At 51.5% G+C, this 22,065-nt stretch overlaps 10 protein-coding genes across 10 annotated transcripts; 7 read left to right on the top strand and 3 right to left on the bottom strand.

The window, feature by feature from the left end:
- The first annotated feature begins 65 nt into the window (after positions 1–65).
- Positions 66–2,664, top strand: BDV14DRAFT_46627 (putative phosphoinositide phosphatase (Sac1)). The gene is made up of 3 exons (XM_073776835.1): positions 66–500; positions 563–2,298; positions 2,361–2,664. The coding sequence occupies exons 1-3, from the start codon at positions 293–295 to the stop codon at positions 2,535–2,537; spliced, it is 2,121 nt and encodes a 706-aa protein (XP_073629226.1). The 5' UTR covers positions 66–292; the 3' UTR covers positions 2,538–2,664.
- A 237-nt stretch (positions 2,665–2,901) lies between these two features.
- Positions 2,902–4,998, top strand: BDV14DRAFT_171334 (tetrahydrofolate synthase). Its single transcript, XM_073768376.1, has 3 exons — positions 2,902–3,063; positions 3,119–3,256; positions 3,331–4,998. Exons 1-3 carry the CDS (start codon positions 2,974–2,976, stop codon positions 4,726–4,728), a joined length of 1,626 nt encoding a protein of 541 aa, XP_073629225.1. The 5' UTR covers positions 2,902–2,973; the 3' UTR covers positions 4,729–4,998.
- Positions 4,999–5,097: 99 nt separating this feature from the next.
- Positions 5,098–6,989, top strand: BDV14DRAFT_171332 (glycylpeptide N-tetradecanoyltransferase swoF). Its single transcript, XM_073768375.1, has 4 exons — positions 5,098–5,268; positions 5,333–5,793; positions 5,862–6,645; positions 6,698–6,989. Exons 1-4 carry the CDS (start codon positions 5,230–5,232, stop codon positions 6,893–6,895), a joined length of 1,482 nt encoding a protein of 493 aa, XP_073629224.1. The 5' UTR covers positions 5,098–5,229; the 3' UTR covers positions 6,896–6,989.
- A 345-nt stretch (positions 6,990–7,334) lies between these two features.
- BDV14DRAFT_46614 (TLD domain-containing protein) lies at positions 7,335–9,569 on the top strand. The gene is made up of 2 exons (XM_073776834.1): positions 7,335–7,477; positions 7,554–9,569. The coding sequence occupies exons 1-2, from the start codon at positions 7,432–7,434 to the stop codon at positions 9,419–9,421; spliced, it is 1,914 nt and encodes a 637-aa protein (XP_073629223.1). The 5' UTR covers positions 7,335–7,431; the 3' UTR covers positions 9,422–9,569.
- A 1-nt stretch (position 9,570) lies between these two features.
- BDV14DRAFT_46609 (uncharacterized protein) lies at positions 9,571–12,335 on the bottom strand. Its single transcript, XM_073776833.1, has 2 exons — positions 11,943–12,335; positions 9,571–11,874 (listed from the first exon to the last, which is right to left on the bottom strand). Exons 1-2 carry the CDS (start codon positions 12,233–12,235, stop codon positions 9,693–9,695), a joined length of 2,475 nt encoding a protein of 824 aa, XP_073629222.1. The 5' UTR covers positions 12,236–12,335; the 3' UTR covers positions 9,571–9,692.
- Positions 12,336–12,684: 349 nt separating this feature from the next.
- On the top strand, positions 12,685–14,117 carry BDV14DRAFT_199054 (alpha/beta hydrolase; the record flags this gene model as incomplete). The annotated part of the gene is made up of 4 exons (XM_073773151.1): positions 12,685–12,794; positions 12,869–12,942; positions 12,992–13,192; positions 13,249–14,117. The coding sequence occupies 4 exons, from the start codon at positions 12,685–12,687 to the stop codon at positions 14,115–14,117; spliced, it is 1,254 nt and encodes a 417-aa protein (XP_073629221.1).
- Positions 14,118–14,182: 65 nt separating this feature from the next.
- BDV14DRAFT_171325 (elongation factor G) lies at positions 14,183–17,086 on the bottom strand. The gene is made up of 4 exons (XM_073768374.1): positions 16,842–17,086; positions 16,663–16,774; positions 14,575–16,604; positions 14,183–14,518 (listed from the first exon to the last, which is right to left on the bottom strand). The coding sequence occupies exons 1-4, from the start codon at positions 17,042–17,044 to the stop codon at positions 14,464–14,466; spliced, it is 2,400 nt and encodes a 799-aa protein (XP_073629220.1). The 5' UTR covers positions 17,045–17,086; the 3' UTR covers positions 14,183–14,463.
- Positions 17,087–17,707: 621 nt separating this feature from the next.
- On the bottom strand, positions 17,708–19,023 carry rcf1 (respiratory supercomplex assembly factor RCF1). The gene is made up of 3 exons (XM_073768373.1): positions 18,897–19,023; positions 18,756–18,826; positions 17,708–18,679 (listed from the first exon to the last, which is right to left on the bottom strand). Exons 1-3 carry the CDS (start codon positions 18,932–18,934, stop codon positions 18,237–18,239), a joined length of 552 nt encoding a protein of 183 aa, XP_073629218.1. The 5' UTR covers positions 18,935–19,023; the 3' UTR covers positions 17,708–18,236.
- BDV14DRAFT_199052 (LYR motif-containing protein 2) lies at positions 17,780–18,057 on the top strand (the record flags this gene model as incomplete). Its single annotated transcript, XM_073773150.1, has 3 exons — positions 17,780–17,869; positions 17,923–17,946; positions 18,001–18,057. The coding sequence occupies 3 exons, from the start codon at positions 17,780–17,782 to the stop codon at positions 18,055–18,057; spliced, it is 171 nt and encodes a 56-aa protein (XP_073629219.1).
- An 837-nt stretch (positions 19,024–19,860) lies between the features above and the next one.
- Positions 19,861–21,978, top strand: BDV14DRAFT_46526 (threonine dehydratase, biosynthetic). The gene is made up of 3 exons (XM_073776832.1): positions 19,861–20,163; positions 20,226–20,442; positions 20,502–21,978. Exons 1-3 carry the CDS (start codon positions 19,978–19,980, stop codon positions 21,800–21,802), a joined length of 1,704 nt encoding a protein of 567 aa, XP_073629217.1. The 5' UTR covers positions 19,861–19,977; the 3' UTR covers positions 21,803–21,978.
- Positions 21,979–22,065: the final 87 nt, after the last annotated feature.

The raw sequence follows: 22,065 nt of genomic DNA, 5'->3' as shown, positions 1-22,065 counted from the left end.
CTCTGTGCCTAGGCTTGTGGGCTCTCCTACTGGCTCCGGTCCAGCTGTTCGTAGCACATGCTCCTGCATCACAATTCCTACAACTAGGTTTCTCGGAAGCAGCAGCTCCCTTTTCTCCCCTCTATCTGGCCCCTCGCCAAGTACCTTTGTCTTCTTGTTCTTGACAGCATGCGCTGAAGCTTTATAAACAACTTCCATACCAAGTCCTTTTCGTTCGTTTGTCCCTCCTTTGATCAATTTCCCACTAGCCTCGTCATCGAGCCCCTGCCTTTCCGTATCGCCACGCATCACGATGGCACTTTCTGCTCTTCCCTTTCGAGATATTAATCTCCATGCGTCTCCCGCTCATTATGCGTTCACTTCGCCTTCATCACCCGATGCCCCGGCCCTTGTGGTTGAGCGCCCTACGGGCGACTTACGACTGAGCAGCGACAAACTGTCTGGTGCGAAGCGCATCTCCAGTATTGCTGGTATCCTGGGTATTATTAAGTTGAAGCTTGGTACGTCATATCTCGAAAGTCACTTCCAATCGTTCCTGTGCTCATGCGTTTTTCATGATTAGACAAATACATCATCGTCATTACCAAGGCTCAGCCTATGGGACGCTTGCGCGGCCATATGGTTTACAGAGTCGCTGGTACCGAGTTTCTTCCGCTTCGTGAACGCCCGCTGCATGATGTTGACGAAGACGCATACTTGGCGATGCTCAAGGAGCTGCTTCGGACCGGACCCATGTACTTCTCCTACGCCCTGGACCTGACCAACAGCTTCCAGCGTCAGTCGCAGAGCGACCTCAGCCAGCCGATGTGGAAACGAGCCGATGATCGCTTTTTCTGGAATCGCTTCATTCAATCTGATCTGATCGACTTCAGTCTTGGGGAACATAATCTGACAGGCGTCCGCTATGGCCCCCAGCCTGCCGTGGACCCTTATATCCTCCCGGTCATGTTTGGGATGCTGCGCATTACGCCAGCTAGGGTCAAATCCACCGCTTTCACGTTTTCGCTTATCACCCGAAGATCTAGACATAGGGCTGGCACAAGGTATTTCTCGCGTGGTATTGACGAACAAGGTCATGTATCGAACTACAATGAGACGGAGCAAATCGTGATTCTCAATGATTCAACCGGTGGTCTCTCTGGATTTGCGGGAGGACAATCCATGACCAAAGAAAAGTCGGCAGAGCTGGGCCAAGATCCTCAAGTAATGTCATTCGTGCAAACTCGAGGCAGTGTTCCCGTCTTCTGGGCCGAAGTCAACAATCTGAAATATACTCCCAAGTTGCAAGTGCGCGGAGTAGAGACCGCTGTCCAAGCCGCACGCCGGCATTTTGCCGAGCAGATACAGTTATATGGTGATAACTACTTGGTTAACCTTGTGAACCAGAAAGGACGAGAAGAGCGTGTTAAAAGGGCCTACGAACAGTTGGTCCGCATACTAGTGTCTTCAACTAGCGAGGTGACCGAGGCAGATGATGCGTCGTCTGAAAAAGTACACGTCCTCGAACCAGATCAGCCACAAAAAGAGATGGATCGTCTGCATTACGTCTATTTTGACTTCCACAATGAGACGAAGGGCCTCAAATGGCACCGTGCAGAGCTGCTGATGGATCGCCTCATCAACGGACTTTCTCAGGGCGGTTATTTCCGTGGGGTCGAGAATCCAGGTACCCCTGGTGGGCAGCTGGACCCAAGAGCCATCCAAACCAGCGTCGTTCGGACGAACTGCATGGATTGCTTGGATCGCACCAATGTCGTCCAGAGTATGCTTGGACGTTGGGCAATAACGAGGCAGCTCACAGAAGCAGGAGCTCTCCGTCCCGGAGAAGCTGCAAACGATGACCGCGAGTTTGAGAACTTGTTCCGTAATATCTGGGCAGACAATGCCGATGTCGTCTCGAAAGCTTATTCCGGTACTGGGGCGTTGAAGACTGACTTCACTCGAACCGGACAACGGACTAGGGCTGGCATGCTCCAGGATTTGAGCAACTCAATTACTCGCTATGTGCGCAATAATTTCTTGGACGGCCCACGCCAAGACGGATTCGATGTCTTCTTGGGAACATATCTCCCTCCCCAATCCACCCTTGGAAATCTCCAAGTCTTTGTTGATAGACGCCCACTTATTATCCAGTCTATTCCATACATCTTTGCTGCTGGTCTCTTCATGATTCTTGTGGCCACCTTTACGCGACGGCTTCCCGATGCCGCCGTTTGGCCGCTGCGCTTGTTCGTGGTTTTCTGGCTGGTTCTTACGGGCTGGTGTGCACGATTCATGGTTGCACACGGAATGCTCTACGTACGTTCTTCAGCAAATTTTCCCCTTGATCATGTGATAAATGCTAACCTTGTGGCCTTCAGGTGAACTGGCCGAAGCTCAACACGCCCGCAGCTGGCTCGGAAGGCTATCAAGATGCGCTCATCAAAGCGCGCTCAGATCCAATCGTCGGACAGTTACTTCCGTCTAGAAAACATCAGCGAGCCTACAGCAACGCTCGCCTCGGCTTCCTGGAAGAAGGAAAGACTAGGGTTGAGTAGATGTCCGTTACTCGCCGACCTTTCACTTTTCATTTCCAACGCGTCCTTCGCCTTGTTTGTCATTCTCGATTCCCCTTCTTCTAATGCTGGTCATATCACTTACCTTATCCTTCCCTTACCCTTCTCTTGAATCTTGACTTTTCCTTCACTTCCACATGTTTGTCGCTTCTCCTATCGGCCGACCGGGCTCATAATATGTTCATGATGTAGAGGTATACAACATTGTCCCCTTTGTCTTACTGCACCGTTTTTAATGAAGACATACGGAGAGTACTCCGATTCATGTACATTTTCTACTTCGCCATGTATACATCATCATAATCACGTGATATACGGTCACCGAGACCATTCTGCCGGACTCCGAAGTCTACGACCAACTGCCCCTCCACAAGAGGGAAATAGTCACGTAAGCGAAAAGCCCCCCTCTTATACGCTGATGAGGGGGATTGGTATATCAAATCTCTTTTCCAAGACGCAGTCTCGATCGCTATCGTTGCAGTCAATCGTTATGTCTCGCGATTATGGAGTATGTGAAAGCTCCTCGGGAAGCTCAGTGACGCAGCACTGATCATGGTTTATAGGCTGCAATTGCAGCTCTCAACTTATTGCAATCCAATTTCGCGATAGTTCAGGAATTCAACAAGCCCGAAAATAGACATGCGCTCAATCTTCGATCTTTGCCGGAGACTGTCGAGTGGCTGCGGCGCATCGGTTACCAGGTCAGCGGCCCTCTTGCGAATCCGATTGTCGCGCGCATATGGTAGCTGACATTTTATCCTCAACTCTCATGTAGCCATCTGATTTGAACCGTCTCAACCCCATTCATGTCGCTGGCACGAAAGGCAAAGGATCGACCTCTAGCTTCATCTCCTCCATCCTCTACCAATACACCGCGTCGCAATCATCCTCCCCGATCATCAATAAAGTCGGTCTCTACACTTCTCCACACCTGCGTTTCGCTCGCGAGCGCATCAGAATTGACAATGTGCCCATTTCCGAAGAGAAGTTTGCGCGGTACTTCTTTGAGGTCTGGGATAGGTTGGATGAGGCTGCCAGGGCAGCTGGCGAAGACCCAAACAATCTCCAAACGAAGCCTCAGTACTTCCGATATCTGACGCTAATGGCGTTCCATACATACCTGAGCGAGGGCGTGGATTCCGCCGTTATTGAGTGCGGAATTGGCGGGGAATATGACTGTACCAATGTCCTTGAGCAGCCGGCGGCTACGGCGATTACGAGTCTGGGGATCGACCATGTTGCTCTCCTGGGAAGCACAATTGAGGAGATTGCGTGGCATAAGGGTGGAATTATCAAGGCTAATGTGAAGGCCTTTAGTGCGCCTCAACCACCGAGCGCTGAGAAGGTGCTACAAGAGCGTGCCGCCACAAAGAACACTGAGCTGGAGATCGTGCCAGGGCATCCCGACCTACAGAAAGATGGAGAGATAAAATTGGGCCTAGCCGGCGACTTTCAGTTCGGTAACGCGGCATTGGCTGTCGCGACTGCTGGGGAAGTGCTCAAGAAGCTCGGCAAACAAGACATCACCACCAGTCTTATGAAGCAGCCCCTGCCTGCGGAGTTCCGCCGGGGCTTACAGCAAGCTCAGCTTGAAGGAAGGTGCCAGACCAGGCATGAGAAGAGCGTCAGCTGGTACATCGACGGAGGCCATACACAAGAAAGTATCAAGCTGGCCGGTCAATGGTTCGCTTCGCAGATCCTAGCCAACTCCTCATCGGAAGCGACAGCGGCGAAGAAACTGCGGGTCTTGATCTTCAACCAACAGACCCGTGACAGCAACGCCCTGGCCCAGGCCCTTCACGAAACTCTCGAGACCGCGCTTGGATCTGGGACCCCATTCACCCATGTACTCTTTTGCACGAACGTCACTTACAAGCAAGCGGGCTACCGGCCAGACCTTGTGAGCATGAACCAAGACAACAACGCCGTTGAAAAGCTGCAAGTCCAGAATGCGCTCGCGGAGAAGTGGAAGGCCATTGACCCTACTGCGGATGTCAAGGTCTATGGCACAATTGAAGAGGCCGTTGATTTCACCAGAGAGCTTGCATCGAAGGAGGGCGGCCGAGTCTGTGGTGACGAGGCTCCCATTATGACCTTTGTCACCGGAAGCTTGCACTTAGTGGGCGGTTTCCTCGATGTCATTGAGACGAAGCCCGAGTCCAACAAGGCCTAACTGTAATTGGTGATTCAATTTCACGAGAGTTCAACATTGCATCTATAATTTCAACAGCGTTATCTGGGGCTTCAAGGAATTTAACATCTTGGCGAAAAGGCGGCGTTCAGTGGATTCAACAAAACACACCTTCATAGGATGGCGCATCTTAATTTAAATATGGTGGTACTTCACATAGAACACAATCGTACACTACATGTAGGAATATGGTCTTCTCATACGTCACCTACTTGATTTCTTGGGCGCCCTCAGATGAATACCGAGGCAGCGATTCAAGGCCAGCAAACCAACCATTTAGATACAGTCACTGCCTGCTCAAGGTTACAAAAACATGAATATGTGGCTTTTACAAATATCACACGTGCCAACGTTTTAGTCTCGCATGACACCTCCGCAAAAGCACAGAGGCCACCGTTGCGAGTGACGTGGGGCTCGAAAACCTCCAGCTCTTCCGCTCTTGCTCCGTTCAAGCTTCCCTCCTACAACTCCACCACCCCAGCAATGCCGAACTCCAAAGACTCCAAGGGCAAGGCGCCCCAAGTGAGTATTTCCAGTTACCATTCTACATCCTACCTACCGTATACTAACTGTCTTCGCTACTTAGAAGTCCAGCGATGCGGAGCAACCCGCCGCCGGCGCGAAAATGACCCCGCAGGCAGTCGAAGCCCTCCTGGAAAACAATCCCGCGCTGAAGAACGAGCTCAGCGGCCTGGACAAAGACAAAGCCGTGGAGCAATTGCGCAAGATGGATATCTCTGAGCTTCTTACCGGCCTGTCTCTGACGGGCAAGAACAAGAAGGACATGGCGGCGTTCAAGTTCTGGCAGACGCAACCTGTGCCCCGCTTTGACGACGCGAGCAGTGAAACTGGTGGGCCGATTAAGATGATTGATCCTGAGAAGGTCTCGAAGGAGCCAGATGCTTTGATTGAGGGTTTTGAGTGGGCGACGCTGGATTTGACGAATGAGGAGGAGTTGAAGGAGCTTTGGGATCTTTTGACTTATCACTATGTGGAGGATGATAATGCGATGTTTCGGTTTAGATATTCGAAGTCATTCCTGCATTGGTGAGTAACTTTATCTTGGTGACATGGTGAATTGGTTTCGAGGCTGACGGATATACTCCAATCTGTAGGGCTCTTATGTCCCCGGGTTGGCGCAAGGAATGGCACGTCGGTGTCCGTGCTACGAAGTCGCGCAAATTGGTGGCCTCGATTTCTGGTGTCCCTACACAGCTTTGCGTGCGAGGACAGAAGATTAAGGTTACAGAGATCAACTTCCTTTGCATTCACAAGAAGCTGCGGTCCAAGCGTCTGGCACCCGTCCTCATCAAGGAAATCACTCGTCGGTGCTACTTGAACGGCATCTACCAGGCAGTTTACACGGCCGGTGTTGTCCTTCCGACACCCGTCACATCTTGTCGATACTACCACCGTCCCCTCGACTGGTTGAAGCTCTACGAGGTCGGATTCTCTCCTCTCCCCGCTGGATCCACGAAGGCTCGCCAGATCACCAAGAACCACCTTCCCAGCAACACATCAACGCCGAACCTTAGACCCATGGAGGCTAAGGATGTCGACGCCGTCCACGATCTCTTGGAGCGCTATCTGAAGCAGTTCGACCTTATGCATGCCTTCAACAAGGAGGAAATTGAGCACTGGCTAGTGTACAAGCCCGACGCTCAGAAGGAGCAAGTTATCTGGTCATATGTGGTGGAAGACCCTGAGACTCACAGGATTACGGACTTCTTCTCATTCTATAACCTCGAGTCTACCGTGATTCAACACCCCAAGCACGACTGTGTCCGCGCCGCCTACCTCTACTACTACGCGACCGAGACAGCTTTCTCGGGTGACCAAAAAGCACTCAAGGAGCGTCTGCAGATGCTGATGAGCGATGCTTTGATCCTAGCTAAGAAGGTATGGTCCAGTTCCTTTAAATTGCGGGCCATCCCACTAACATTTCCACTAGGCCAATTTCGACGTCTTCAACGCCCTCACTTCACAACACAACCCTCTCTTCCTGGAGCACCTCAAGTTCGGTGCTGGTGATGGCCAGCTGCACTTCTACCTATACAACTACCGCACCCCTCAAATCCCTGGCGGAGTCAACGAAAAAAACCTACCTGATGCTTCGAAGATGGGTGGTGTGGGTCTTGTTATGCTGTAGAGGATGTTTGATTCCTTCTCTTTCTTATACCTATATGTTACCAAATGATAGCATAACGAGCTCTATAAATTAACAATCAAAGATTGAAACACAATTTATGGTTTTGGGTTTCCGTAGTATATATGAAAAAGATGACTGGTAGACTCGAAGGCACGCATGCGGTTAGCCATGCCTGGAGCCTCCGCATTCCGGATTCGATGGTGACGTCGAGTCTAGGCCCGGCCCCAGCGCCCGTTTCCCCTCTGCATCAACAATCACTCCACGCTCGATCGTCGGATTCATGTCTGTGATTTCATGAAATCCATCGCTATTTGTTCTCCATGGTCAACTTTCTGCTCTTGATAATCTTGCTCGCTTGATCGACATTGGGTTGCAGAGCTGAGGGCCTACGGCCAAATCTTCGGCGTATCCGGACAAGCTTCCACAGCGGAGTATATTGTCGTCTATATACCAGAGCTTAGTTCTGAGAATTGGCCGAACTCGCTTGTCTTTTTTAAAATATCCAGTCCTAGAACTTGGACGTAAACACAGACAACATGGGTTTAGGCCAGTCTCACGAAGAAGCTACCCATGCCTCTCCAGGTTGGTGCCTATCTTGCATACAAAAAACTATTCCGACATGAATAATGATTGTTGCATAGAGCTAACAAATAAACAGAACAACTAAGCCTCGTACTCGCAGAGCGCTTCGCAACAAAATGCTTTACCCCATTAGAACTCACCCATTTCAAAGACAACTTCTTCACCCGCGCTACAGACCAAGGCGGACTAAAGTACTGGAACGAAAAGACGCTTTCTGACTTCTTGGGGATTCCTGATCACAGCGACGAGCATTGTCCTCTCGATGCTGGACCTGTTATCTTTCGCATGGTTTCGTACCTGGGTGCTTTCCCATTCCAGAATTCGCTGGCTCCGAGTGTGCTTACGTTTGAGGCTATGATTAAGGTTGCTGTGCTACTGACGGAAAGATATGGGAAGGTCTTGAGGCGGGGGCAGAAGAACCGAATTCGGTTGCTTTTTGGGAGTTTGGCTGATGTGGGGAGGAAGGAGGTTGAGAAGCCTACTGAAGAGACAGAGGGCAAGACTGATGACGCGGAAGCGGTCCGCTCACACGCTCCTGGGTACGACATTGATGCACCGGCCAACGATGATTATGAGGATGATGACGATGACCTTGCGCTTGCAGCACTGGAATCGTTGGATGCTATCGAAGTCTTCAAGCACGATTCCCGCATTGATAAGAGGTTGTACGAGGCTCGAATTTCCGTGGGCACATTTCGTCGCCTTCTGATGCTCTTGCTTGTTATAGCGCCATTGAAACCGTTGGAGGATGTCACGACTTATACAACAGACTTGAACGAGGAACGGATGGAGTCTGTTCGAAAAGAAGCGGATAGCATCCTGGCAGCTTTCCATCAAGAACCATCAGGTGGAATCAGCTACAGAACCTTTGCGGGAACCATTACCAACTCCATGCCCTACCTCTTTGACCCATTGACGCCTTTGTTTGAACACCTTCTCTTTAGCAAGAACCTCGACTTCTCTCAGCACCGCGGAAGCACCGGCGAAAGCCCCGAAACCAACCCATCTCCAGAACCCACGCCAAAGCCAGCACCTATCTCAATCACACTCCCCGGAAGCTTCGAGTCAAGCATTCTAAGTTCCAGCATAATATCCCACCTCTCCTTCTTCCTCCCCTCCGCATCCACCAAACAGAACCTCCTCCACGGCAACATCCGCCTTCACCCCGTCTTCTCAACAACAGCTCATGGCTCCTCGCTTACCTCTTTCTCCCACAACGTCATGACCTGGCAATCAGGCACACTGATGCTCCTGCACGGCCAAAACACAGATACAGAATCAATGGTTACAATAGGCGCATACCTCCCTCAACCCTGGAAATCACCAACCTCATCCCACGGCAGTTCCTCGAAATTCTCTACCTCCGTCTTACCATCTCTCTTCCAATTATCGCCTCATCATATACTGCTACCAGGGAACCCATCAAGTTCAATAATGGACAAGCCAAATACCCCAGTTGCATACTTCTCAAATAACACAGGCATTGCAATCGGGTGTCGGATCCCGCCTGCTTCCCGAACACAGAAGTTATCGCCTACGCCGTTAGGAGCGGGTAGTTTAACAATCGATACGAGTCTCGAGAATGCAGAACTCCACATTGCACCCTTCGGACACGACGGTGTTTTCTTCCCTCCCTCGCCATCCTCATCCTCCTCAACATCATCAGATAGAAAAACGAAAACACCCATTGAGATCTACGCTCTCGAAATCTGGGGCTTAATACCTGACCCAGACGGGTCTTCATCTCGCGAAGCCGGTAAAAGTGCAGTCGAACTCCAACAAGCGAATTGGGCGTTTGAGGCTCGGGAGGCGGAGAGAAGACGGAATGTTAATCTTCGGGCTGGGGGTGAAGGGGATGCGGTTGAGCAGGCGAGGTGGTTGCTTGAGACGGCGGGTATTATTGGGGATAATGCTGGGGCTGGGAGGAGTGGTGGGAGTACTTAGTCTTCTAGTTCTACCGTAGTGTCTGAGTTGGTTGGTGTTTAGGTGTTTGGACCATTCAAGACTTTGAGCCATACGGACTTTGTTTTGTTATTACGATATGAATATAAGAATGAACAAACTCATACTCTTAGGCAAAGCTTGGTATTGCATATCGCAAATGAAGTCTCAGTGATATATTGTACAGCAACTATCCAAAGTATAATAATAGCATGGGTGGATAGGCAAATGACCCTCCAAAAACAGTTATATAATAATACAACGACCCCATTCATCAGATACCTAACGGCATAAGCCCACTCGGCGCGCCGTAGAAATCCATCAATTCCTCTTCCTCGTCTTCCTCAATGGGCGCATCTGTGTTCTCTGCCTCCTCATCCTCACCCACAGTCCGCCCCCGAGAGAGCTTACTCCGCCCATTAACAAACGGGACAGGCGTGCCACCCTTCTTCGTATCGTTCTCGGACTCGTGGTCTTCAAGGGCCTGCTCGCGGGGGAGCTGGTAAGCTAGGAACCCGTCGGGGGCGCGTTCAGCCCTGTCCATGATTTCGTTCATGTACTTGCGGACTTCCTCTGGGGGTTTTACAACGCGGGAGAGAGGTTCGAGGATTTTGGGGTTTGCGGAGTAAATGCGGAAGGTTATGGGTTGGTAATACTCTTTTAGATTGGAGGGCTTCCTGTCGTCGAGGGTTTTGGAGTCGGGTGTGGGTTTGCTGGTGTCTGTGCTCTTTGCGTCGGGGTTGTTGTCCTGAGCGGCTTGTTGGCTGGGGTCCTTTTTTTCTGACTGTTTCCCAGTTTCGGCGGCTTGATCTTTGTCTTCTGCCTTTTGGGTTCCCTCTGCTTTGTCTTTGTTCTTGTCTGCCTTCTTTGATTTCGATGTCGACTTGCCTTTTGCTCGTGCGGGAGCGGTGTCTTCGGCTGTTTCAATCGGGAACGGGGTGTTCGGGTCGACCTTGCGGACTAACAAGAATGAAGCGAGGACTATGGTTCCGCCGGAGAGCCACTCGAGAATTGTGTTTTCGGGAAAAAGGTAGCGGTCTCCTGACCCTGCATGACCAGAGGTGCTGCTTCCGTATGGTGTGAGAGGGGAAGTGAACTCGAATACCACTGACTTAAAGTTTTGGCGCGGGGGAGGTGGCGGTCGCGGAGGAGTCGCGCGGTAATACTGGGCTGGAGAACCATATTGCGGTGGCCGAGACTGTATCGGCTGTGCCTGATACGGCGGCTGCTGATACTGGTATTGTTGTCCCGGTCTCGGGCCCGTTGCCGGTTGTTGCTGTTGCGGCGGAGGGGGCATCGGCTGCGGTGCAGGACTCTGCTGTGCGCCAGGGGCAACGCTTGGGCTCGGAGCATGAGGCGCTGGTGCAGGGGCAGGGGCCGGTGCCGGTGCGGTCGTCCCTGCCCCTGGCTCTTGTTTGACCTGTGGTGTTGTGGGCGTGGGTTGTGACGCAGGGGTCTGGCGGTTCTGCACATCGGTACTGGAGTTCTGAGGTGTTGCTCCAGGCTGCGGTGGCCGAGTAACCTGTACTTCCACCCGAGGCCGTGACTGGGGTGTTTGCTGCGCTTGGGCCGGCGGTGTTGAGTTTTGTCGTTCTTGTCGCGGAGGCTGTTGCTGGGGAGTTGCTGGCGGTGGCTGCGACACTCCTTGCGATGGCGGCTGTTGGGATGTTTGGACTGCCGGTTCTGACGGTCGTGGAGATGGTCGCGCGGGAGTAGGGGTTGGCGGCTGTGAAGACTGCTGCTGCTGCTGTTGTTGTTGTTGACGGCGTTGTTGCTGCTCCCGTGCACGTATAATCGCATTCAGCTCATCGATATGGGCCTGAAAGGTGCGCAACTGTTCCTGCGTGGCATTTGTCGAGGCCACCAATCTCATCAAAGCTTTCAGCTCGGGGTCTTGCGCCGCGCGCGTAGCGAGCATTTGAATGACGGGATCAGGATTCGGCTTCGGTGGTTGTTGTTGAGGAGGCGGATTCTGATTAGGGGTCGGACGCTGCGCGGACTGAGGCCCAGGCGGACGATGGGGGGTATGATTGCTCGGCGTCCTTGCGGGTTGCGGAGGCGGCGGGCGATGAGCTTGTTGGTAGCCCTGTTGGGGTGGTGGGGGGTGAGGTGCTTGTTGGGGGTGGGGTCTTTGGCTCTGAGCAGGTGCCTGGGGATAAGGATGGTATTGCTGAAAGTTGTTTGGGGGTCCGTAGTGAACCATTGGCCGTTGAGTCGGAGTGTATTGAACCGGCGGCGGCGCGTTGGGATCCTTGACTGTGTACAGCATTGCGTCGAAAAGATGAGGGCCGACAACAATATTGCAAGGCCCAACCTTGGACATCGACTCTTTTGGCGGGTTCTTGCCTTGGAGCTGATCCCTCTTCGTCTTTTTTGGCTTCGTCCAGTAACGCTCCAGGATACCATCGCTGAGCCACTTTTTCTTTGACCGTTCGAGGGATACGAGTAGGACCGCGCTAGAAAGCCACCAATTAGCGACCGTTCAATATATAATAGTAAGGGTTAGACAGGGCAAAGAGGATACCTTTCTGCTATAGACTGATACTCCTTAAGCGACAGGTCCGCGGGCTGCGCCGAAGGGCGCGTCGGAAGAGGCTCCCCATCCTTGATCTTAGTCGGTAGCGGTGGCTCAACAATTTCAGGAGGCGGATTCGGTGTTGCAGCTGGAGACGAGACTGTAGCAGGGGTGGAAGCCTTTCTCCTTGTGGTCTTTTCGGATTGTGCTGGGGATGATGCTCGGGTGGCCGCTTCGGAGACTCGTCGCTTCGCCGCAGGTTCGCGACGTTCACGGGTGGAGAGTCTGCGTTTTTCGGCCATGGAGAGCGGGTCGCGGGAGACAGTCAAGAGATTCGCCGATACGGAAGCCCATCGAAGGGATTTATGGGCATTTCGCAAAGGCGGAGAGATGGGGGAGCGGCGGAGGTGAAGTTGTTGGAATAAATCAACTGAGAGTTCGACTGTCGACAAGGAAAGAAGATTAGTCTCCGGTGCAGCCTGAGGCACTCACGACATCATTGTCATTATCTCCGGGCTATCTCTGGCTTTGCTGACCACTCTCCTATTAACCTTCAAGCTGTATTGCTTTTATCCTGTTGATTTACTCTCCTGATGACGACGTACGAGCCATAGTTCAATCCCGTCCTTATTTACTGCGCTCAAGTATGTACATGCAGCATGAATATCTAGATTCGAAGATCATACCAGTCAGCTGCTTTATCTGTTACTTTATTTCCAAGCTTACAAACATCAGTAGATTTTGGCCGAGTATGGTTGAGACCAATTCTCTTCTGAAAAAGGCCTACTGGTCGTTAGCTGCTGCCGGTCTTGTTTACGTTAGCATTGTCATCTCATTGACATATCCAGCTGTCCAGAGACTGTATGTGCCAGCGCGCTTGAGATCTATCTAGAAGTGCGCAAAGCCGTATCTAATATTGTTATTTGCTGGGACAGCGCACTTTACGCAAACAAGGTCAACCCCGCTTACTGGGAGGATGTGAATCTGGTGGAGTCATTTGGGTTCTTGAGTATGTCGTTTGCCCACCTACAGATTTCTTTCATATTGACTTTAAGCAGAGACTCAAGTCCAGCCATTTAACTTGGTTACCCCGGATAACGAGACCCTCTATGGCTGGCACCTTCTCCCTCTGCACCTTTGTCGAGAGCATGAACCCGAGCTGAATTCAGACAAGCCAGCAGGTCCTGAAGACGACTATACCACGACTCCTGCATTCAAGCTTCTAGCAAATGACCCAAATGCAAGAGTAGTCGTAAGCTGTAAGTAGCGCAACCCAACACCAGACTATCAGGCACAGCTAACCAGCAACGTCCAGTCCATGGCAACGCCGCCCACCTAGGCTCAGCGCAACGCCCTGAGAGCTACCGCATGCTCCTCGGCCTCTCAACCCCCGAGAACCCAATCCACGTCTTCGCACTCGACTACCGCGGATTCGGTATCTCAACAGGAACACCCACAGAGGAAGGCCTAATCACCGACGGCGTCACCCTCCTCAACTTCCTCACGTCTGCGCCGTACAACATCCCGCCCTCCCGCATCGTCATCGTCGGCCAGAGCCTAGGAACAGCCGTTACGGCGGCAGTAGCAGAGCGCTTCGCCTTCGGCTCGCCCGATCCAACAGCCATCCAGCCAGCCATTAAAGATCCCGAGCCCTTCGCCGGCGTGATCCTCCTCGCATGCTTCAGCAATTTACCCAACTTGATTGAGTCATACAGCGTCAAAGGAATAACACCGCCCATCCTCTCGCCGCTGAAAGGCTACCCGCGTGTCCAGAAATGGGCTAGAAGCCATATCCTCGATACGTGGAATACAGCGGGTCGCATTGCTCGTCTAACAGGTGTTAATACCACGCTTGAAATCGCAAACCCTTCGTACGCAGAGAAGGGTCTTGATCTAGCGATCATCCACGCGAAAAATGACGTTGAGATACCCTGGCGTGAGGGCCGGCGTGTTTGGGCGGCTGCGACTGGAGAGAGGGTGAAGGATGCCCCGGGTGCGCTGAGCTTTGAGAAGAGGGATGCGGATGGTGGGCCTAATGAGGTTTTCATCTGGGAGAATAAGTCTGGGAAGGGGGATAAAGCTGTCAAGAGAGTTCGGTGGGAGCGTGTTGCTTATGGGGGTCATAATCGGGTGGCTACATTCTCTACCGCTGCGCTTGCGGTTCTGAGGGCTTTTGAGGAATAGACGGTTTGTTTGTTGGGATAAACATGTGGACGATAGGATATATGACATTGAAACATCTACGGATCTAATCACATTGATTCTATTTACCAGTTCAATGAGAGGAGATAGAGGATCATAAGATTAATATATACAACAATGTAACAGATAGTTAACGTCCCGTTTTTATCCTAAATAGATGATCATCGCCGAAACAAAGCCAAAATGGCGCCAATATGATGTTAAAACATGAGAGGAAGACAAGACACGCCCACAGGGTAGTCTATATCGCAGAGAGTATGTCGTATGTAATACATGGTTTGAGAAGTTGTTGGATAAAAGTACCCGGGGTCTATGTTAGGTGAGTTGTTTATTTCTTGTGGCGGGCGGCCTGGGCTTCCAAGTATTTCTTGACAAGTTCACGCCTGTGATTGAGCTGGTTAGTGCATGGCTATAGTGGAATGGGGCCGAGAAAACATACTGTTCCTGAGGAGGAGCCTTCTCGTAGTGGCTGAACTCCATGGTGTACTCTCCCTTACCCTGGGTAGCGGCACGGAGGTGAGAACTAAAGCCGAACATGCCGTTCAGACTGCAGTCAGCGTAGACGGTGAATTCGTCGACACCAACTTCGGAGTCGTTGATGGTAGCACCGCGCTTGTTGAGGAGACCGATAACGTCACCCTGGAACTCAGCGGGGGCGGTAACGACAGTCTTCATTAAGGGCTCAAGAACAATAGGCTGAGCCTCCTTGAAGGCCTTGCGGAAAGCCTGCTGAGTGGCGTTCTTGAACGCCAATTCGGAGGAATCTGTCATGTGGGTGGCACCGTCGTTGATGACCATCTTGGTTCCGAGAACCTTGTGGCCGATGAGAGGACCATTCTCACAAGACAGGTGGAAACCCTTTTCACAAGCGAAGATGAACTTCTCGGAAATACTTCCTCCAACAATCTGTTCCTCGAAGACGTTCTCCTCGAGCTTACCAGTGGGCTCCATCCATCCAACAACACGGGCAAAGTCACCAGGACCTCCGGATTGTTTCTTGAGCAGATGGTCGAACTCGATGCGATGTCCGATGGTTTCACGGTAAGCGACCTGGGGAGGACCAGTCTCACAGTCGACGCGGTATTCACGACGCATACGCTCAATGTAGATGTCGAGGTGAAGCTCACCCATACCGGATATAAGGGTTTGCTCGCTCTCAGTGTCGAATGTCACACGAAAAGTAGGGTCTTCTCTTTGGAAACGGGCCATAGCCTTGGAGAAGTTGGCGTAATCCTTGCTGTACTTGGGCTTGATAGACAGCGAGATAACGGGTTCAGGAACGAACATGGAGGACATTGTGTACCCAAGCTGGCCATCGGTGAACGAGTCACCAGAGGCACATTCGACACCGAACACAGCGCAGATTTCACCAGCTCCAATTTCAGAAACGTCCTCCATTTCGTTGGAGTGCATGCGGACAATACGGGGAATGCGGACCTTCTTGTCGGTACGGGCGTTATAGACGTAAGAACCCTTCCGGAGGGTTCCTTGGTACACACGGATGTAGGTCAACTGGCCGAAACTGCTCTCTTCCAGCTTGAAGGCAAGGCAGACCAAGGGGAGGGAGTTGTATGGCACGAGCTTCACTTGAGCTTCCTGGCGCTTCTTGTCAAGAGCAGTGTTTTGCACCTCGGACGGGTTGGGAAGGTAGTCAATAACACCGTCCAACATCGGCTGCACGGACTTGTTGGCAAGCGCAGATCCCATGAAGACAGGAGTGAACTTCAAGCCAACAGTTGCTCGGCGGATGGCTTCCTTCAACTGCGTCTCGGTGGGCTCTTCCTCCATTAGGAAAATCTCGGCAATCTCGTCGTCAACATCAGCGAGGGTCTCAATAAGCATTCTTCTCCTCTCCTCGACGACATCCTTGACCTTCTCCGGGATTTCATCCTTGATGACGATATCCTCACCGCTAGGGCCAAGGTTGTAGATAGACTTCATGCGAATCAGGTCAACGACACCCTCGAACTCGTCCTCAGCACCAATGGGAACTTGGACTGCCGCGGCAGGCATCTTGAGCTTGGTGTTGATTTGGTCGACAGCCTTGAATGGGTTCGCACCCATACGGTCCATCTTGTTGACGAAGGAGATTCTGGGAACGTTGTAGCGTCTCATTTGGCGATCGACCGTAATTGTCTGGGATTGAACACCGGAAACAGCGCAGAGAATCATAACGGCACCGTCGAGAACACGGAGGGCTCTTTCCACCTCGATGGTGAAGTCAATGTGTCCGGGAGTATCGATCAAGTTCATGTGGTATTTCTGCTGCGTGCCATCGTCCTCCTTCTTGACCCAGTCACAGAATGTAGCAGCCGATTGAATGGTGATACCCTTCTCACGTTCCAGGTCCATAGAGTCCATCTTCGCTCCGACACTGTCACGACCGCGGACTTCGTGGATGGCCTTGATACGGCCCGTGTAGAAAAGAACTCGCTCGGTACATGTGGTCTTACCGCTGTCGATGTGTGCCTAGAAGTCATCAATTATTGGGTTGTCCTCACCTGATTATGGATAAGGCGAAACATACAGCGATACCGATGTTGCGAACTCGTGACAACCTCTCAGCCTCTACGGGGTCGAGATTTTGAATGATGGCCTCCTGTGACAAGCTGTCCGGCGACTGAGCGGCAGCCTCCAAACTATTTGGAACAAAATTTGTTAGTTGAAGATCCAAGTTTGAGCAAGACAGAGCCATGTATAACTTACACAGCCTGGGCAGTGCCAGATGCGTTCCTGATTTGACGGAAACGCCTGTCGACGACCGACTGGAAGGCCGGAGTCGCAGGACGGAGCGCCGCCGTCGACGCGCATCGTTTGGCAAGAAGAGTCTGAGATTGAAGTCTGACAGGCGCTCTGGTCAAACCAGAAACAGCGCGGTATGGCAACCGCGCAAGTGAAGGACACCTCATTCTGCCGACTGATCACACCAGCAGTTGGCCGAGTACTTGCTTCACGCGCAGGACTCCGTCGCTCCTCCGAGAAAAAGTTCGGGGAGAGCCAGGAACAGGTCATGTGACTGTAGATCGGTAAATGCTCGGAGCCCATTCGTCGGACAGGAACAGGAAGTCTTGGAGATCGTATGATGCCTGCATTCTGCATTTATACGTATGCAAAATATCGCATTTATACAATTTATTTCATCTAATAATCTAATTCTTCTCTTTTTTTGGGAAGTGCTCGCGTTTATAGCAATGCAAGTGTTGTATGTAACGGTCTTGCAAGAGACAATACGTAACAATCCTCTAGCGTCCGACCATCACCGCCTTTATGGCACCACTGTCTACTATCTTCTTCAACTATATCCCGCGACATAGGTCAATGTCAAATTATTGGACAAGTCAGCTCCAATGATCTCCGAATAGGCGGTAGTATTAGCGGTAGCTACCGTTGGCAACCAGCAAGATGCGGGCGTCGCTGAGGTTGTTGGCCGAGGTCTCTTCCACCCGGTCATCAAAGCTTAAGAAGCCCGCGATTAGTCTAGATCATGTGAGTCTACTACAAGCATAGCTATAATATAGAAGCTAACGAATGTATAAGTTTATCCAAAGGCAGCGCGTTATTGCTCTTTGGCGCGAAATCGCCAGAGCGCTAAACAGTTAGTGCCCTTCATATATCATTTTCCAGAGGCCTATTCTCATTATGTGATGGCAGAGATCCCCAATTCTCCTACTCGGAGTGAGCTGCGCGACTATGCTCGGACTGAATTTGAGCGCCATCGGAATGTCACCGATTTGGTACGTTTCCGCTGGGTCGAGCATAGGTTCCAAAATGCTGACATCCTTCACAGCAGCATATTCGGTATCTACTTTCGGTAAGCCAAATCCTGGCTCTGTTGCAGGGAGAACTAGGGCACTAACAAGAGCAGACGGGCAAGTCAGAGTTCGATATGATGAAAAGATACATCGATGAGCAGGCAGCCTGAACATATCGGGGCAGCTCGGCGAGAAAACGGGCGATGTACAACACCCGACAACTAACATAGACCATATATAACGCAATGATATAAAAGTGAAGATGTACATTCCCAAACGCCAGTATCAGAGATGGATAGGAGATCCAGTTTAGTAATACAGTTTGACAAGCAAAAATCCCTTCATACATCTAGTTTCGCCTTGACACCAAGTCCTTGACAGCATCAAGGATACCAAACGTCATTTGGGACGGCTCAAGGGCAGAGTTGGCTTTATCCAGTTCTGGGTTAGAAGCATGTTTCGCAGCAGACTCCGGCTTCTTGCCCGCCTCCTTCGCCGCCTGTTCGATAGCGGCATGGCGCTGTCTCCAGTCTCTGTCTTCCTTGTCCCGAATCTCCAACTCGCGCAACCATGCGTCTCTCTTCTCTTGTCCCTTCTTCAATTCCAGCTCACGCTCGAACTCTCTCCGCTGCGTCCGCTCTGTCTTGAAGTACATGCCTCCGGCAACGACGGCGAGGAGGGTGAATCCTTGGGCGTAGATACGGGCGCGGAACATGCGGTTCATCTCAACTGAGTCGCCGGCTTTCATTGAACGGTAGGCGCGGTAGAGCGCGTAGCAGGTGGCGGCGCATCCTGGATTACGAAGAGGTCAGAGTCAGCCCGGTTCCTCAATGTCTTTTTGGTAGTCTGCCGCTCCTGCATAACCTACCTAGTGGGATCAAAGGCTCTTCCTTAAATCTTCTTCTGAACTTCTGGAGCGGAGTCTCTTCCTCGAATTGACTAGCAAACCATCGTTAGATTATATGCTCGTGCCACCCGAAGCTTGGGTTGCGGGCATGCGGGGACGTACGGATGGCCATCGAAGGAGGACGGGAGGGGGTCGCTCATGGTTGCTAGAAATTCGATTTTAATTAACGAGGTCCTATATCAGCACACGATTGAATGAAAGCTTGAGCTTCGATGTTGTTTGATCGTGTGTCGAAGGCATGCGGAGTGACGTCGGAAGTAGTTATCGTAATTTATTATAATTTACGATACGGTCCTCTTTCATACGATACCATCAAGCCCATTGGCAGCATGGGCTGAGGTTCCTCCCAGGATGAATATAAGGCGTTGACAACATCCAGCTCTCCTGATTTGATTATCGTTGACTGGGTCCTGGTTGTCTTGTACAGGGAAAAAAGTAAATGGTCTGCAAAGCGTAGCCCCAAGCGGCCGCGGAACAGGCACTGCAATGATAATAACTGAGCTGTTCAGTAATACTGCCTTCATGAGATAGATGGATGGATGCTGCTCTTCCTATCATGAAGCAAATATTGAGACTCGAGGCCTGTATGAAGGTGCAACTGCGGATTCGTCCCTGCGAAATAACTAGGGACGAGACTGAACTTGGGCTCACGGCATCTCGCGCTGGGTGACAGGTTTGAGCGTACATGAGCTGCAAAGTGATAGCCCTGCCATAGTTCAAGTTAAGCCTGTCATCGAGGGACAAGCTGAGGTATGCTCATTGGGCGTGATTTGAGGACTCATCTACCGCAAGGTCGAGACAAAGAAACAATCCAAGTCGAGGCCCCCATCAGCTGAGTCCGAGGCCCGCCACCAGAGGCGTCAGGTCCAATTGATATCTAATAAGGAATCAATAACGCAGAAGAACATCAAAAGAGGGCCTCGTCATCTCCAGTTGCTCCCTGAAATCCGGACTATATCGGAGGGAAATATACAGCGGAAGCTCCTAATTAGGAAGGTAGGGCTGTACTTGAGGGTTGATGACATAAACATCCCGCGCCGATCACGGAATTTTTCTGTCTCCGCCGCAGGGAAGTCGAGTCACAGGGCCTCCCCTCCTTATCTCTCTACATCATTCTGATATTTGATTACTTTTGATACTTGCCATTCTTATTCTGACTGTTTCCTGAACGAAGTCTTTGAAAATGACCGAGAAAGTGCCTACCAATGGCGCAACAACACCGAATCATTCGAGGTTGAGCAGCCTTGCCCTCACCGAGTATTCTGCTATCCCAACCCCAACATCGGAGAAGGAGGAGTACACGGGACCCAGCAGTCCTCCTTCTTGGGACATCCCCGACGCTTTCCTTCTCCCCAATGGCTACCCAGATGTAAGAACTGCCTCTCACTGTCTTTTTAAATGCTCGATATTCAACACCATTGTTATCAATAGTATCTCCGGTTGATCTTAACCTCCCGCGTCTACGAAATTATCAATGAGTCCCCGCTTCACCATGCCGTCAACCTCAGCAACCGAATGGAGTGCCGAGTTCTCCTCAAGCGAGAGGACATGCTTCCCGTGTTCAGTTTCAAGCTCCGCGGAGCCTACAACAAGATGGCTCATCTGTCCCATGAGCAGAGGTGGAAGGGCGTGGTTGCATGCTCCGCAGGTAATACTCACCTGGAATATACTGTACAAACCTTGCGCTGATGATATTTACCTCCCTAGGCAACCATGCTCAAGGTGTTGCTTACTCCGCTCGCAAGTTGAAGATTCCCGCCACCATTGTTATGCCTTCAGGCACTCCGGCTATCAAACATTTGAACGTCGCCAGGCTTGGCGGAAGCGTTGTTCTTCATGGCAATGACTTCGACGGCGCCAAAGAGGAGGCCCACCGCTTGGAAAAGTCGCACGGCCTCACCAGCATCCCTCCCTTCGACGACCCATATGTTATTGCTGGACAAGGAACTATTGGAATGGAGATCCTGCGCCAGGCGAACTTGGACAAACTCGAGGCTGTATTCTGCGCTATTGGTGGAGGAGGATTGATTTCTGGCGTTGGTGTTTACCTGAAGCGCATTGCGCCTCATGTCAAGGTAATCGGTGTGGAGACGCTTGATGCCAACGCCATGAAACAGTCCATCGCCGTGGGATCTCGTGTTTTATTGAACGAAGTCGGTCTTTTTGCAGATGGCACCGCTGTGAAGACAGTCGGCTCAGAATGCTACCGCTTGGCTCGAGAAGTATTGGATGAAATTGTTCTGGTTTCCACAGATGAGACTTGTGCCGCCATCAAGGACGTCTTCGAGGACACCCGCTCCATCATCGAGCCTTCTGGAGCTCTTGCTATTGCTGGTTTAAAGAAGTATGTTGCCAAGTACCCTAGTCCTCACACCAGCCGCGAACTGGTCGCTATCACCTCTGGAGCGAACATGGACTTCGACCGGCTGCGGTTTGTTGCAGAACGCGCTGCCCTAGGGGAGAAGAAGGAAGCTCTCATCAGCGTCAAGATTCCGGAACAGCCTGGTACATTCGCCAAACTGGTGGAGGTCGTTCTTCCTCACGCCGTTACTGCTTTCAACTACCGCTACGCAGATGAAAAGTCTGCCGACGTTCTCATGGGTATCTCTTTGTCCGCATCAACCGGCCAGGACGACCTAGCGAAAATCAGGGCGGAGTTGGCAAGGAACGGAATGACTTCGAGGGATCTCAGCGATGACGAACTCGCCAAACGGCATGTGCGCTTCTTGGTCGGCGGCCGCAGCGATGTGAACGACGAGCGTCTGTTCATGTTCGAGTTTCCTGAGCGTCCCGGTGCGCTCGCCAAGTTCCTCCGGACCCTCCGTCCCAGCCAGAACATCTCTCTGTTCCACTACCGAAACTACGGTGGCGATGTCGGCAAGGTTCTGGCTGGTATTCAGTGTCCCGAGTCGGAGAAGGACGACCTGGAGGCTTTCCTCCGTGACCTCGGCTACCCATTCACAGAGGAGACTGAGTCCGAAACATACAAGACTTTCCTTCGTCGTTGAACATAAGACAAAATATGCGATTTTGAATCTTTCGATGCACAATCACAGCGATTTTTCTCGGCGTTTGGACTGGACTAGGGCGGATTGGTGATCTTCATTTTACGGGTTACGGCTGTAGTATAGAATTGTAATGGGGCGACATCGATGCCCACTTCATAACACTCTAGCGTATGAGTACTCAATGGATATACCATAAGCATTACAATATATCTCATACCCTTAACACAATACACTACGTCGAAATAAATTCTACTGTCGATCTG

Source organism: Aspergillus stella-maris, assembly GCF_047715825.1.
Source record: "Aspergillus stella-maris strain CBS 113639 unplaced genomic scaffold BDV14scaffold_20, whole genome shotgun sequence".
NCBI lineage: Eukaryota > Fungi > Ascomycota > Eurotiomycetes > Eurotiales > Aspergillaceae > Aspergillus > Aspergillus stella-maris.
The sequence above is the reverse complement of the archived record's forward strand: the minus strand, read 5'-3'. Positions and strand labels throughout refer to the sequence as shown.

Excerpts from the sequence above, each read along its gene's own strand:
- BDV14DRAFT_46627 (XM_073776835.1), top strand. The coding sequence starts at position 293 with ATGGCACTTTCTGCTCTTCCCTTTCGAGATATTAATCTCCATGCGTCT. Across the intron at positions 501-562 it reads TATTATTAAGTTGAAGCTTG|ACAAATACATCATCGTCATT; the intron begins GTACGTCATATC and ends TTTCATGATTAG. Across the intron at positions 2,299-2,360 it reads TTGCACACGGAATGCTCTAC|GTGAACTGGCCGAAGCTCAA; the intron begins GTACGTTCTTCA and ends TGTGGCCTTCAG.
- BDV14DRAFT_46614 (XM_073776834.1), top strand. The coding sequence starts at position 7,432 with ATGGGTTTAGGCCAGTCTCACGAAGAAGCTACCCATGCCTCTCCAG. Across the intron at positions 7,478-7,553 it reads AGCTACCCATGCCTCTCCAG|AACAACTAAGCCTCGTACTC; the intron begins GTTGGTGCCTAT and ends ACAAATAAACAG.
- BDV14DRAFT_46609 (XM_073776833.1), bottom strand. The coding sequence starts at position 12,235 with ATGGCCGAAAAACGCAGACTCTCCACCCGTGAACGTCGCGAACCTGCG. Across the intron at positions 11,875-11,942 it reads TATCAGTCTATAGCAGAAAG|CGCGGTCCTACTCGTATCCC; the intron begins GTATCCTCTTTG and ends GTGGCTTTCTAG.
- BDV14DRAFT_171325 (XM_073768374.1), bottom strand. The coding sequence starts at position 17,044 with ATGAGGTGTCCTTCACTTGCGCGGTTGCCATACCGCGCTGTTTCTGGT. Across the intron at positions 16,775-16,841 it reads TCTGGCACTGCCCAGGCTGT|TTTGGAGGCTGCCGCTCAGT; the intron begins GTAAGTTATACA and ends TGTTCCAAATAG. Across the intron at positions 14,519-14,574 it reads AAGGCTCCTCCTCAGGAACA|GCGTGAACTTGTCAAGAAAT; the intron begins GTATGTTTTCTC and ends GCTCAATCACAG.
- BDV14DRAFT_46526 (XM_073776832.1), top strand. The coding sequence starts at position 19,978 with ATGACCGAGAAAGTGCCTACCAATGGCGCAACAACACCGAATCATTCG. Across the intron at positions 20,164-20,225 it reads TCCCCAATGGCTACCCAGAT|TATCTCCGGTTGATCTTAAC; the intron begins GTAAGAACTGCC and ends TGTTATCAATAG. Across the intron at positions 20,443-20,501 it reads CGTGGTTGCATGCTCCGCAG|GCAACCATGCTCAAGGTGTT; the intron begins GTAATACTCACC and ends TTACCTCCCTAG.
- rcf1 (XM_073768373.1), bottom strand. The coding sequence starts at position 18,934 with ATGAGCGACCCCCTCCCGTCCTCCTTCGATGGCCATCC. Across the intron at positions 18,827-18,896 it reads TCCTCCTTCGATGGCCATCC|TCAATTCGAGGAAGAGACTC; the intron begins GTACGTCCCCGC and ends ATGGTTTGCTAG. Across the intron at positions 18,680-18,755 it reads AGAGCCTTTGATCCCACTAG|GATGCGCCGCCACCTGCTAC; the intron begins GTAGGTTATGCA and ends TTCGTAATCCAG.
- BDV14DRAFT_171334 (XM_073768376.1), top strand. The coding sequence starts at position 2,974 with ATGAGGGGGATTGGTATATCAAATCTCTTTTCCAAGACGCAGTCTCGA. Across the intron at positions 3,064-3,118 it reads TTATGTCTCGCGATTATGGA|GCTGCAATTGCAGCTCTCAA; the intron begins GTATGTGAAAGC and ends CATGGTTTATAG. Across the intron at positions 3,257-3,330 it reads TGCGGCGCATCGGTTACCAG|CCATCTGATTTGAACCGTCT; the intron begins GTCAGCGGCCCT and ends ACTCTCATGTAG.
- BDV14DRAFT_171332 (XM_073768375.1), top strand. The coding sequence starts at position 5,230 with ATGCCGAACTCCAAAGACTCCAAGGGCAAGGCGCCCCAA. Across the intron at positions 5,269-5,332 it reads CCAAGGGCAAGGCGCCCCAA|AAGTCCAGCGATGCGGAGCA; the intron begins GTGAGTATTTCC and ends TTCGCTACTTAG. Across the intron at positions 5,794-5,861 it reads TCGAAGTCATTCCTGCATTG|GGCTCTTATGTCCCCGGGTT; the intron begins GTGAGTAACTTT and ends TCCAATCTGTAG.